We start from the raw sequence: 13,554 nt of genomic DNA on the forward strand, positions 1-13,554 counted from the left end.
TTTGTCTTGTCTTGTGTTGTCTGTCTGCACTCTGTCTGTCTGTACTGTTCTTTTGTTTGCACTGTTTGCACCAGGCTGCACTCGATGCACTTTATGTTGTTTTGTTGTTTAGTGTAGCACCAGGGTTTCGGAGGAACGTTGTTTCGTTTTTACTGTGTACCACTGTGTATAGTAAAAATGACAATAAAAGCCACTTGACTTGACTTGACTTGACTTGACTGTAAAACAAATAATGTTTTAAAACCAGTGGCTCTGGCAACCCAGAACTGCACCAACAATCAAATAGACCAGGCTGGTGCGCAGACAAAATTAATCCGGAGAAAACAACTTCACAAAGCGTTCCTCGAACATTAAATTTTTAATTTTAATTTAGACTAAATATTGCATTATTAATAGTAAATTATTTGCTATATGCCATGTTTGTTTATCGCATACAAATATTAACACAAAGTATCAAAACGTTGTATTTATTGATTATTTTATGTAGTTGTTTCCCGGGAGCGTTATTACCGTCGCGCGGCGCCAAAAGACAAACAGAATTATTGACTGCGTTGAAAGTGTTGTTTAGATTCACCGAAGCCCAAATAGCGAACACAAAAGTCTCAAAATTGTCGTAACAATGCCGTAAGTTATATTTTCTGGCTATGTCAACATTAACTTATTAAGCTTTAGATATACATCTATAATTTTTCTTTGTTAGTTAAAAGCTCGTGGTGTTTATATGTATGCGTTTTTATGAATTGTGAGATCAGTATTTATATTAAATATGATTTAAAAAAAATCTGAATTCACGATCATTTCCTTTCTTTCACAGGTTCAAAAGAAGTCTTCAGGTAGAAGAAAAGGAAAATGTGAGTTTTCATATTAACTGTTAATTAGTATCATTTTAACTGTGACTTTCCAGTGTGTTACCAGCTCATATACTGTACATTCTGCTGCTTCTTTAAATACTTATAGGATTCAATTCAATTCAGTTTTATTTGTATAGCCCTTTTAACGATAGTCATTGTCCCAAAGCAGCTTTACACAAATAAATAATGAACATAAATTTTACATTTATAAATAAGTCCATATTCGTAATGAGCAAGCCATTGACTACAGTTGTAAGAGAAAACTCGCTGTGATGACCAGAGAAAGAAACTTTGAGAGGAACCTGGGACAAAAAAAATCCTCATTTGGGTGACACTAAACTAGTCCCATAATATTGAGGTCATCAGCTATTCAATGATGGAAACTCCAGTGTAAAACTGTTCATGGTCCTAAACTATTGTAGCAAAATTTTTATATTAATTACAGTCCAAATCCATCTTTAGGGTCTGTAAGTTTATCCCGCCGCATTAACCAAATGGATCATCAGACTGTTAGGATCACTGTAGTAATATAGTAAAGATCTATATAAAGTTACATTATTACTGACTGCAATATAGCTGTGGTTATTTTTCAGCCACTTGTGTTAGTTTCTGTTAGTAAACCGGTACTTCCTCTAACCACGTGGTCTGTATAGTGACTATTTTCAGCATAAGCATAACTTTCACTCACCACTTACTACGCATGCAGGTGCATCTTAATAAATTAGAATGTCATTAAAAAAGTTTATCCATTTTAGCAATTCAATCCAAAAAATGAAACTCGTGTATATTGCATAGATTCTTCACACACGGACATATATTTCTAGTGTTTATTTCTTTTCATTTTGATGATTATGGCTTGCAGCTAATGAAAACACAAAATTCAGTATCTCAGAAAATTAGAATATTGTAAAAAAAGTTTATTATTGGAGACTCGTGGTGTCACACTCTAATCAGCTAATAACCTCAAAACACCTGCAAAGGTTTCCTAAGTCTTTAAATGGTGTCTCAGTCTGGTTCAGTGTACACAATCATGGGGAAGACTGCTGACTTGACAGTTGTCCAGAAGACGATCACTGACACCCTGCACATGGAGGGTAAGACACAAAAGGTCATCACTAAAGAAGCTGCTGTTCACAGACTGTTGTATTCAAGCACATTAATGGAAAGCTGAATGGAAGGAAAAACATGGTATAAAAAGGTAAAACGAAGCTCATTCAAGAATTTGGGGAGATTCACAAAGAGTGGACTGCAGCTGGAGTCAGTGCTTCAAGAGCCTCCACACAAAGACGTATCTATGGGGTACAACTGACGCATTCCTTGTGTCAAGCCACTCCTGAACCAAAAACAACGTCAAAGGTGTATCACCTGGACAAAAAGGACTGGATTGTTGCTCAGTGGGCTGGTGGGCTGGTGTTGGTCCACTGTGTTTTATTAAGTCCAAGGACAGCACAGCCGTCTACCAGGAAGTTTTAGAGCACTTCATGCTTCCCTCTGCTGACCAACTTTATGGAGATGCTGATTTCATTTTCCAGCAGGATTTGGATGGAGAATCTATGGGGTATTTTAATGAGAAAGATATGAGACACCAGACCCAACAACGTAGAAGATCAGAACAACCTGGGCTTCCATAACACGTCTGCAGTGTCACAGACCGATTGCTTCCATGCCTTGCTGCAGTAATTCATGCAAAAAGAGCCCTGACTGAGTATTGAGTTCTGTACATCTTCATATTTTTCACTAGTCCAAAGTTTCTGTGTTCAAAATCTGTTTTTATTTATTTTTTATTCGTCTTACGTAATATTGAAATTTTCTGAGATACTGAATTTTGGGTTTTTATTAGCTGTAACCCATAATCATCAAAATTAAAAGAAAATATACCAGTCTGTGCGTGAAGAATCTATATAATATACAAGTTTTACTTCTTTTATTAAATTACTAAAATAAATTAACTTTTTAATGCTATTCTAATTTATTGAGATGCACCTGTACACACACCAACCCTTCTGGGCCTCTTTTGTAAGTATCTGCAACTTCAATTCAAAGGAACAAAGCGGTTCTTCTGGACCCTGGTGTGACAATGTAGTAGCACCGTATAAAGGACAAGGTTATTTATTTGTCATATATATTACGAATGCAATGTAATATTTTTTTTCTTCGTAATTTGTCTCACATTGTAGCAACAAAATAGAATATACTATGTATTTATGGGTGATAACAACCCAGTAGAATAGTGAATGCATTAAACATGAACTGGTCATGGGTCATCTTGATCCTCTGGTATATGGGGTAGGAGGGTGCAACTTGCACTCAGCAACAAGTAAACTACAGTCTATATACAGCCAACAGTCAAGAGTCTTTTACAGAAATGCCCAAGCCATTTCTTATAAAGGGCCAAAAATCACAATTGAGTGAAGGCTGTAGGCCAAAAATAATAATTAATAAATAATATTATATAAATCATATATTATTAATTAAGATTACATTATTTTAATTATATAAAATGAAAATTTTGAATATTAAACAAATAAAAAATAACATTACTGTGTAATCTGCTTAACTAATGCAGTTTTATTCTCAAACTTCTAGTTCAGTGAATATTATAGTTCATTGAGAAACAAACCAATAGAACCCAACTTTGGCCGATGGGTTCTAGTTTGGGCATTTTTGGTCTATGTTATGTTTAAAATCTATGACATAACTGTACAATATTGTTTACTCTAGACTCCAGTCAAGAGGCTCACCAAAGACAGGAAGTATTCTTCTCTGACTGGAACGATGCCCATGAGCCCAAAAGCTAAACCCCAAGGTATTGGCGTTTACAATCACTGTTTATGTGTTACATGTGGTATGTTGATAATTATAACGACAACCATCACAATTGTACATGGTGGTGGCATCAAACTAAAAAATGTATTATAACTGATGCTCACGGTGGATGTGAATGAAAAAAAAACGACCTTTTCGAAGTAGGAAGGGTTGTGTTTTACAAAATAACTAAAAAAAAGCTATTCTGTTTCCTGCTCTTCCTGTATTGTGCTTAAAATTAAAACTCCACAAACTGATAAATGATGCAGCTTGAACTATTGTCAGATCTGATGTTATAGAAAATTATTCAACATCTTCTGACCAGTCAGAGTTTAGAGTTCAGGAGAACATTATAAAAGATGTTTATTGAGGGATTTATGTGCGTATCATAAAATGTCTCATTAGCTTTAGCGTTGTATTGCTATGGAATCCTGCTATTAGTCCTCATATTAGTGAGGACACTGTCATTAATATGTCCATGTTGTTCACTGTGATGTGATTGATTACTGACATTTAGTGCTTCATCAGCAGGTAATTACAAAACCAGTGGGACTACTGTCAATGTCCTGGAAGCAGAAAAGCCACAGACAGAAACGAAAAGGTCAGTGTGTATACTGTATGTAAAATGTATGTACATGTAGTGAAATGATTCTTTTACTGCAAATTGACCTCAACTTATGATAAAATAAATTCTGCACTTTCAGTTGCACATTTTAAACAGATAAACCCGTAGTTGAGAATAATATAAATTAAATTGTAAAGAATTATCAATAGATCTTTAGGTGTTTTGCATCAAGATTGCATCAAAAACTTTAGCATGTGTAATATTTTTGTGCCATTTCTTCATGTATTCTCTTATTATCTATTTAGTAAAATACTATTAATATAGGGGGAAAAAGCAACTGAGGGTGTTTGCTGTGCTAATGCAAGCCCAATGAAGCTTTTGGTACAGATTCCACCAGTTTCTGGAACTGTAATGGAGGGATGAACTTTCCTTGGATAGTGTTTTGATATTAGTGGTAGAGAGTTTGCTCTTTGATAAATCCTTTAAAATCTGCCATAGGGGTTTAGGAATGGTGAATGTGAAAGCCCTAAAATGTGATTTACAATGTTTTTAGACTCAAACCATTCAGTGAGCCCCGGTGCTCTCTAGATGGGGTGAGATTTTTCAGGAAGAGACCATTCCCATTGAAATAGAAAGTCTTTATCATGTAGGGCTGCAGCTATCGATTATTTTAGTAATCGAGTATTCTACTGATTATGGCATCGAGTAACCGGATAAATAGTACTTTTTCTTTATTAAAGAGCGATACTAAATATACAAGAGAAAATAAGATGCAGCTCTTAAAATAAACAAGTAATTTGTTTCCTTTTCGAAAAAATGTATATTTTATTACTAAAATTTCATACAAGGGTATTTGTGGGTGCACTTAATGGGTACCTATTTAGTGCATTTAATTGCCATAATACATCAAAATACAAATATATAATTAAAAAAATTATAAATAAAAACTTCATCTGAATCTATGGAAACCCGTTTCCACCACAGTGAAAATGCAATTCTGTTTTTATTTATTTTAAATATCCAGCATTACTGGTGCATCCCCCGGTAACCATGTTGTGGCCTGAAGTTTGAAGCTGTAGGCGTATGAACGAGGCTCCACTGTTTTATCTGTCCTGTTCCGTCTCCTTCAGAGATGATTGTTAGAGTTCTCTCCGGGGATCGGAGGCTTAGTTTTATACCATGCAATTCTATTGATTGTAGTCTTTTCCTTTTTTGAATGTGTAAAACTTTCTGGCACTACAGGCTCTACAGAGGGGTGACAGAGGGAATTGCGCGAAATAACGTTGATATTGCGTTGAGAAAAAAACTAAATTGCCAGAAATACACACGGAATTGGCAGAAATAAAGTGGGAATTCGCCCTTCACTGTTTTCTCCCTGTAAATTTTTTCATTCCGCAACATCCAGAGATTAGCGGGTGGTGCGTCAGTAATAATGGTCCGTGGGGAAACACAATGCTCCCTGTGTAGCTAAATGATTTTTTTTTGTTTCAGCCATTATATAATGATAATAAACCGGAGTGAGTAGAACTTTTTCATTTGTAACTAGACACACAAAATGGCTCCGAAGCGAGCATTTTTATTCTAATTTTTTTTCCCCCACCTGATTGTAAATATGTACTTTTGTAGAACGTGTTGTGTTTTTGTGTGTGTACTCATAAACTGTGTGCACCATCCTTTGGTTAATCTTTGATCTAGTTTCTACTAGTGGCAATGCCAGACCATTACAGCGAAAGGAAATCTCTCATCATTAAAAGATATTTCCTTTGTCCCGCTTAGCTTGATGGTCATTATGACTGATCAGAATTTAATGACAGGACATGGAGGGAGCTCCATCACCAGCCAAAAAAACCTGTGATTTACATAGCACTAAAAATAGTTGGTTAAGGAGTGTTTAAGAAAGACCTATTTCCCCTTCAACGCATACTAACACAGAGACCCCTCTCAATCCATCAAGACAAGCATTAGTTTTGAATTTTATAGTGAAGTCATTTAAGAGGAAGCTAGTTAAATATATATAAAAACATCAATAACGAGAATGAGCTTATCATTAATTTAGGAGTGTGTTCATTTGGAGAGAGCTATTCCAGTGCCAAATTGTGACCATGACTGAATTTAGATCACAGGAAAAGGAATCTTGGTATTGTACTGAACAATTTTATATGACGTTTTGTTGGCTGAGGGTAACCGAAGGTCTGGGGTGGTGATGAGGTTGAATTCATACGACATATGTTCTATCAGGATGGATTTCCTCAGGTCTAAATTGGAAGGATCTTTAGATGCCTTAATGAAGATAAGGCAAGAGCTTGAGCCCTTATTGGTATGTATGTTCGATACACTTCGACACCCCTTTTCACCTCCCGAGCAAAAAGTAACCTTTCCCTGTTGTAATATACTGCATTTAATATGCAAAGTTTGTTTTTTGCATATTGAAGCCTGCAGATGGCAACAGTGAGCTGAGGAGTTTCTTGCTGATGGGTCCTGGTGACTTACACGCTGAACTGAAGAGGCATAAAGAGCTGAGTGAGTCCTTATGACACTGTATGTCTAGATTCATTACAATAAAATCTGTTCAGCAGTCCAGTCCACATCTAAACTGTTTCTTGTGAAAGTCTCAGAAATGGTTTAAACAAGCATATTTAAAGGTTTCTTCAAGCACATTTTGCTCTAAACACTTATTTTTTTCCTTTACAGCTTTGCAATCGAACAGTCATGTCAGTGGACTACAAATGCATGAGAAGTTGCTCCAAGGTAAGTCGCCTGAAATGTTCTCCTCAGTCCTCAGACATAAATGGATCTGCTTTCCTTATTCATTCAGATGACTACAGTAGTACGGTTGTGACAATTGTGCTGTGCTTAAATGCATCAGTGCGGGGAGAAAAAAAAACATTCAGAGTTCCACTTATTTATGGGCTATGATTGTTTAGAGGCTTTAAAGCTCCTGCCTCATTCAGATTTCACCGTTCGAGAACGAAGAGTTTGGCATTTAACATGATGCCGAAGAGTCGTAAATATTTACTACAGCCAGGATTAAAAGACTCGCTCTTCTTGAGGAAAAACATTTAGCTTTCATAGCACAAACAACCACGCACTTCTCTTCATGAGACAGAATTAATTGGATTATTTTAATCACATACACAGCCGTCAGCAAAGCTACACTTGTGATTCAAACACATAATGGTGACTTGTAGCAAGTGAATGGGAGAATTGTGGTGAAGTTCAAAACAGTTTTAAGATAAGGTTGCCCAAACTTGCTTAAATTAGTCACGCTGGAGGACCTCGAAGCTCGGACTCGGCACCACAGGAATGTCACATTTTTGATCACATGATGGAGCATGAAATGTATCTGTGCACAGAGTCTTTCTTATAACAACAAAATACAACGTTTTCACACTGGAGAATCGAGCCTTTGTTTCGATAAGACAACTTCAGAAAACATTTATGTTTAAGACTTAACTATGGATGTTTAATGAAATCGGGGCAGGAAGTCCATCACGTTGGATGATGGGAAGCGTGCGGTTTAAAACTAAGCTTAATAACTGTAGCTATTATTGCCCCTACATTCTGTCGTACAGAGTCTGCATGATTTGACATTTTATGTTTGGTACAATTTATTTTTAAGACAAAACTGATTTAATCTAATAAACGAAAAAAATTCTTATCGGGTTAGGCCAATTTTTTATTTATTTATTTATTTTACTTTTGCTTTTCCTTTAACGACGTTAAATTAAATCAGGGGTCACCAAACTTTTTGAAACTGAGAGGTACTTCTTGGGTACCGATTAATGTGAAGGGCTACCAGTTTAATACACACTTCTGAAATAACACATTTGCTCAATTTACCTTTAATTATATGTTATTATTAATAATTAATGATATTCATCTATGTGAAGACACTGATTATAATGACTTCTCACAATAATTAACAATGGCACCATGTTGGTGACCCCTGAATTAAATTAACCATTATTTGTAAGCAGAGGCAAGAAAAATCCTATATTATATTTACGGCACCGGTCCGTGGGTCAATTGGTACCGGCCCGCACAGAAAGAATACATAACTTAGGTTATTTCCGTTTTATTTATTATCTGATTCTGAACGATGTTTTATTTTGGAAAATTACCGGATTCTCTCCACCACATCTGTCTATGACTCACTCTTGATGCATGTCATGATGCCTCGGTCACATGTCTTACCTCCATCCGCTACCTTATTACAGGGGCTCCGGCCGCTAACACATAATATATTACCGCTAAATTGAAACCCCCAAGCTCGCAAAATGGAAAAAAAACCAAAGTGGATTCATGTTTATTATTATATTTAGAAAATACCAGTTTTTATACCGGTCGTATCATTTTATTTTGTTGTATTTATCCGGCACACCTTTAAAGCCAGTCTGTGAAAATATTGTCTGACATTAAACCGGTGTGTGGCGCAAAAAAGGTTGGGGACCACTGCTCTATAGTGCCTGTCAAAAGTTTAGAAACACCAACTAATCTCTTGTTTTTGAGAGACATGTGCATGTTTCTTTTTCATTATATGCAACCAACAAGGTCATTTAATGATATTAAGATTTACTTTGACCAAACAAAATATATAAATGTGCAGATATTAATCCTCCCTTAGCATGAATAACAGCTTTACACACTCTTGGCATCCAGACAGTTCATTTCTCCAAACGATCAACTGAAATACTATGCCATTCCTCTGTAAAACTTGCCGAAGTTGTTCTTCGCTGGATATTACTTTCTGACCTTGTGATCCAGTTCATCCCAGAGCAGTTCAATAGGATTAAGGTGGAGTGACTGGGCAGGCCAGTCCATGACAGACAACACTCCAGCTTACTGACTGCTCTCTAAATAACGCTTACAGAGCTTGCATGTATGCTTCGGGTCATTGTCTTGTTGTATGGTAAAGTCGGGTCCAATTAGCCACAGTCCAGATGTAATTGCATGGCGTTAAAGTATGGAATGGTAGCCATGTTGGTTCAGTATTCCTTTCACCATTAAAACTTCATTTGACCTACATGTATATGTGTTCGCATGCTCTCCAAATCTAGACAGAATAATAACTGATTGCTTGAATTATGCTCATTACATAAATAAATCTCGAATGAATGAGTTCAGTGTGAAGTTGTTTACAAACAAAATTAAATAAAAATAAATTAATAAGTTTTAAAGCAAGTTCTGACTTGGGTAATACCTTTTTTTTTTTTACTTAACCTGTGAGTATAATTTTATCATTTCATAATTTTAGTTTTTGATATTTATTGTAATAATGGTCATCTATTCATCCGCCTTAATCCCGGTCAGGGCGGATTCCTAGAGAATCTCGGGAACACTGAGCAAAGATGGAATACACCACGCTAGTCCACTGTAGTGCACCACTCCTTTAACACATTCACACACTCATTCACACCCACATTCACACCTAGGGGGGGGGACTTTATAGTAGCCAAAGCCGTCTATGGCATGTAAGAGGAAACTTGAGAACCGAGAAGGAGCTTGCGTAGGGATGAAGAACGCCATAGTCATTTATTTCATTTAATGACGTATTAACGGGGAAAGGTATTGAGGTAACTCAAGTTCGCTTACTACTTAATATAATCATCAACAATTCTTGCATGCATTAGAGATGATTGAGCTTGTTATAAACCTTACACATGGACACATACAGTCAGCCAAGCTGTCATGATGGATATGACACCAGTCTGTGCCAAGACAGCTGAGAAAATTCATGTCAATAATTTACCTTTCACAGAAGATCTTTTGAGTCCATGCCCAAAGTTGTGGCCATATTGCCTCCTAAATCTTCTCACTGCCTTCTGCAATCATCTCTGATGGCGGTACATCAGTCAGGAGGAAAGTTTGGAATCTTTTCTAAAAGTTGGACATTTCTTGGCATTTTCAAAACATCACAAAGTTGCCACCAGTCCCACAAAGCATGTGCTGATGAGCAGAAAATGAATAAAAGAGAACCTAATAATTCAGCAGCAAGTTCATCTTGGGTATTGATTATTTGTGTGTCGCGAGAGATTTGGAAAATTCAATTAAACGAGTTGAGCAAAGGATTCATAAATCGGCTTTTGTCTCCGCCCAAAGCACGCCCTTCCAGACACATTGTTATGTACTAAATCAATGTTGTGCTTCACAATATATTTTCTTTGGAGCATGAAAATAAATAACATTTAAACAGTTCTGCTTACCGCCGAAACAAGTTTTATCTTCGCCGAAGCTTTCTGTCATCGGGAAGCCGCCGGCCGCTCACCTCGCCAGGGGTAGTAACATATTTTTATGGCAAATGTTCCATAAGAAAATCCTATATAATGTGAATTTTGTGGAGGAAAAATGAGGAGGAAGGGGACGGATCAGCAGTATAAAAATTGATCAGGCTGTAGATGGGGTCGAGTCAGGGGAGATTTGTAAGACAGCCTTAATAGACTGTATTAAAGAAAGATTCCTTAAAAATGTAATAAAACAAATAGGTTTTCAGCACTTGGCTGGGAAAGGGTCACACACTCTACTCTCATCACATCAATCAGCCGGCTGTTGATGGATAAATGGAGCCTGCTTGCGGTGAATTTTATGCTTTTTTATGCTTTTTCTTCAGAAAACACAGACCCAATTAAAGCTGTGCTGTATATTAGAAGGCCTTTGGGGAGAGAGGTGACGAGGTGTTTTTCAGTATTCCAAAGCTTTGATGCTTCATAAGCATTTATGACCATGTTCATTTGTTAGATTTAGTACTTGGGTAGCTTTCTATGAGGCATTTTAATTGTATTGTTTGAATATAGACAGATTTTTACAGCCAATCTTAGAGCAATGGGAGCTTTTTTAAGTTGATTATATACTTTTTTTTTTTACACTTTTTAATAGCTTTTTAATCCTGTCTGTTTTTTTTTTTTATCAAATATGATAAATGTGAAGTTTGTAATCTATTTCGCAGGTACAACCCAGACTGGCAGTTCGTACGAGTTTCTAAAGAACATCTTAAGGCAAGTCTTGTTTCTCATTAATATAAACACGGAATTGAAATAGCTGTGCGTGTCTTCTGAGATCTTCATGTCAGTGTGTGTGATGTGCACTGAACAGCCTGTCAGCCAAGAGGCAGGTCAACATCTGGCCTGCTGTCAGTCAATCCAAATGTGTACATGTCAAAAGCAGCCTGAGCAGCGTTCACATTCTCATTTATACGCAACCTGCTCTCCACAAGGGCTCTCATTCTTATTTTTTCCTGCTCAATGACAAAATGTTGATTCTACAGTGTACACTGGGATGTGCTGCTGCAAAAATATGTTTTTACCTCTGGCCTGCACTGTCCCATTAGAGCAGCTACAGAATATATACGCATTCTGCACCAGTGTTCTGGATGTTCCAGTGTAAGAAAAAATTCTTTTCAGATTTGTAGATCATGTTTAGAAACTAATGGGAAAAAAATGTCAACAGCAAATCCGCAAAACACATCAGCATGCGACAGCAAATTGAACTGAACATCACCTGCTCGTTTCTGATTGGCTGCATAATGCTGTCTTAGACAGTGACGAATATGTTTGCACTAAGACGAAACATGAGCTTAAATGAATCCACTGAATCTTTGATTTATGCACAAAAAAACACCCAAGAAGCTAAAATGAACAGTAAATCTAAAAATCATGACACAGTTGTGAAAATCCTCCGATCTGACATCATTACTAAATGTGCAGGCTCACTATGGTGCAATGAAGTGCACTTTCCCTGTTAATCTTGTCTCTTTATTTGGCAGTGGCTGAGAAGGCCAACCTGAACAACAGCTGCTGGCCACACAAACCATCCCTATTTCTGCCCAAGGTGGATCATATAACTCTCACTTTATCGCCCTCAGAGGCAGCGTGAAGGACAAAAGCACAAGGTGGTCCATTAATGGTACTTGTATTTTCTCATATACATGTCCTCCTTTTTGGTTGGAAGTAAAGTCTTGGGGTGTGGTTTCTTTCAATGATTTCGAATGACTTGTGTCTTGACATGGCACAGAGCTCCACAGCCTCTTTAGTTTAAACATTCATTCACAGAGAACTTCATAATAATCATACTTCATAATAATCATGGATTCTTGAATGGCTATTTATGATTCATCAGAAAATGTTGTTCATCCTTTGCATTTCTCGATCAATTGTACTAACAAAGGCAAACCATGTTTATATTAATGCACTCGTTCTTATTGTAAAATAAATAATTAACAAAGGAAATTGGACAAGCTCTGCAAAGAGATGTTTATTTTTTGGTTTTTATTAATGGAAGGAGTCTCCAGTGTTCCACCGTCGCAGCATGTTTTATTTCTTAACTTCATAATAACATATATTTGTCGTTCAGGTCAGCAGACAGGTCTACGGTCATCTGTGAACAAGATCTACAACATTTAAACGTAACTATTAATAGATAAAAAAAAAAGTGCCGAAATCATTGGGATACGTTTTAAGCTCCTGAGTCAGAAGATAATTGTGAACATATGTTTACTAAGTGCACTAAAACACTTTAATGTGCTATTAAAATAATCATTGATGTCAGGCAGCATCAGACTTCTCCGTTACGGATAACTTTTCCTATAGCAGCACATCCCCAAATCATTTTTTTCCCTATTTAAAACCGAGGTCAAGCTCCTTAATTGGCCAACCTGTCCTTTTCTCCCCTGTCAGCTCCATGCGTGTCGCTTATCTCTATCCGATTACTGTGTTTCTTTGCATGTATTGAATCACATCCAGTTCATTTTCCTAGTCTTTTGTGCGTGTGGCTGCCGGGCTTGTACAAGCTGTAACACTATAGCCCCTCTGTGACCTGATAACATTTACAGTTGTAATGGATTTTTTTAATGCCAGTCATTAACTCCTGTGAAAGAACGAGGTAGCGAAAGATTGTGTGCACCTTTGTTCCTCTGGTATTTCAGCTTTATGACATTGTGTTCCAATATGTCCCTTCCCATCATTTTTGTTTTATGGGGCATGCAGGCAATGCATTTTATTCAATGTAGAGGGTGTAACGGTACACGTATTCGTACCGAATGTGTACCGAATGCAATCCTTGTGAGGAACACGGTTATAATCGGAGTTTCCTCAGGAACGTTTTAAGTGGCGGACCGCAAGTTTGTTTAGTCTCTGCCTTCCACTTTGAGCGCATATTTTTATTATTAAACTTGAAAACATACACAACAATGCCAGGTGTATGAATAAATGGAGGATGGAAGGAATGCAGACATTTGTTAAAGTATGCTGAAATAAGTAGAACAGTTAAGCAGATCTTATCTTTAGAAAATTCAATTATTGACTGTAAAACACTCACATTTACATACGCATCTGTATTACC

The 13,554-nt window shown here is 36.8% G+C and overlaps 1 protein-coding gene across 2 annotated transcripts; it reads left to right on the forward strand.

The window, feature by feature from the left end:
• The first annotated feature begins 316 nt into the window (after positions 1–316).
• LOC124393129 (integrin subunit beta 3 binding protein) lies at positions 317–12,448 on the forward strand. Of its 2 annotated transcripts, none has more exons than XM_046860562.1 (9): positions 317–624; positions 815–851; positions 3,573–3,657; positions 4,188–4,257; positions 6,460–6,538; positions 6,654–6,741; positions 6,913–6,969; positions 11,165–11,213; positions 11,981–12,448. In XM_046860562.1, the coding sequence occupies exons 1-9, from the start codon at positions 620–622 to the stop codon at positions 11,985–11,987; spliced, it is 477 nt and encodes a 158-aa protein (XP_046716518.1). In that variant the 5' UTR covers positions 317–619; the 3' UTR covers positions 11,988–12,448. The 2 variants fall into 2 exon arrangements, with proteins under 2 accessions (XP_046716518.1, XP_046716510.1); XM_046860554.1 differs by having other exon boundaries at positions 320–624; positions 4,185–4,257.
• The last annotated feature ends 1,106 nt before the right edge of the window (positions 12,449–13,554 follow it).

This window comes from Silurus meridionalis, chromosome 1, assembly GCF_014805685.1.
Source record: "Silurus meridionalis isolate SWU-2019-XX chromosome 1, ASM1480568v1, whole genome shotgun sequence".
Taxonomy (NCBI): Eukaryota; Metazoa; Chordata; class Actinopteri; order Siluriformes; family Siluridae; genus Silurus; species Silurus meridionalis.

Coding starts and splice junctions, on each gene's coding strand:
- LOC124393129 (XM_046860554.1), top strand. Junction 4,258..6,459: donor CCACAGACAGAAACGAAAAG/GTCAGTGTGTAT, acceptor ATGTTCTATCAG/GATGGATTTCCTCAGGTCTA. Junction 6,970..11,164: donor GCATGAGAAGTTGCTCCAAG/GTAAGTCGCCTG, acceptor TCTATTTCGCAG/GTACAACCCAGACTGGCAGT.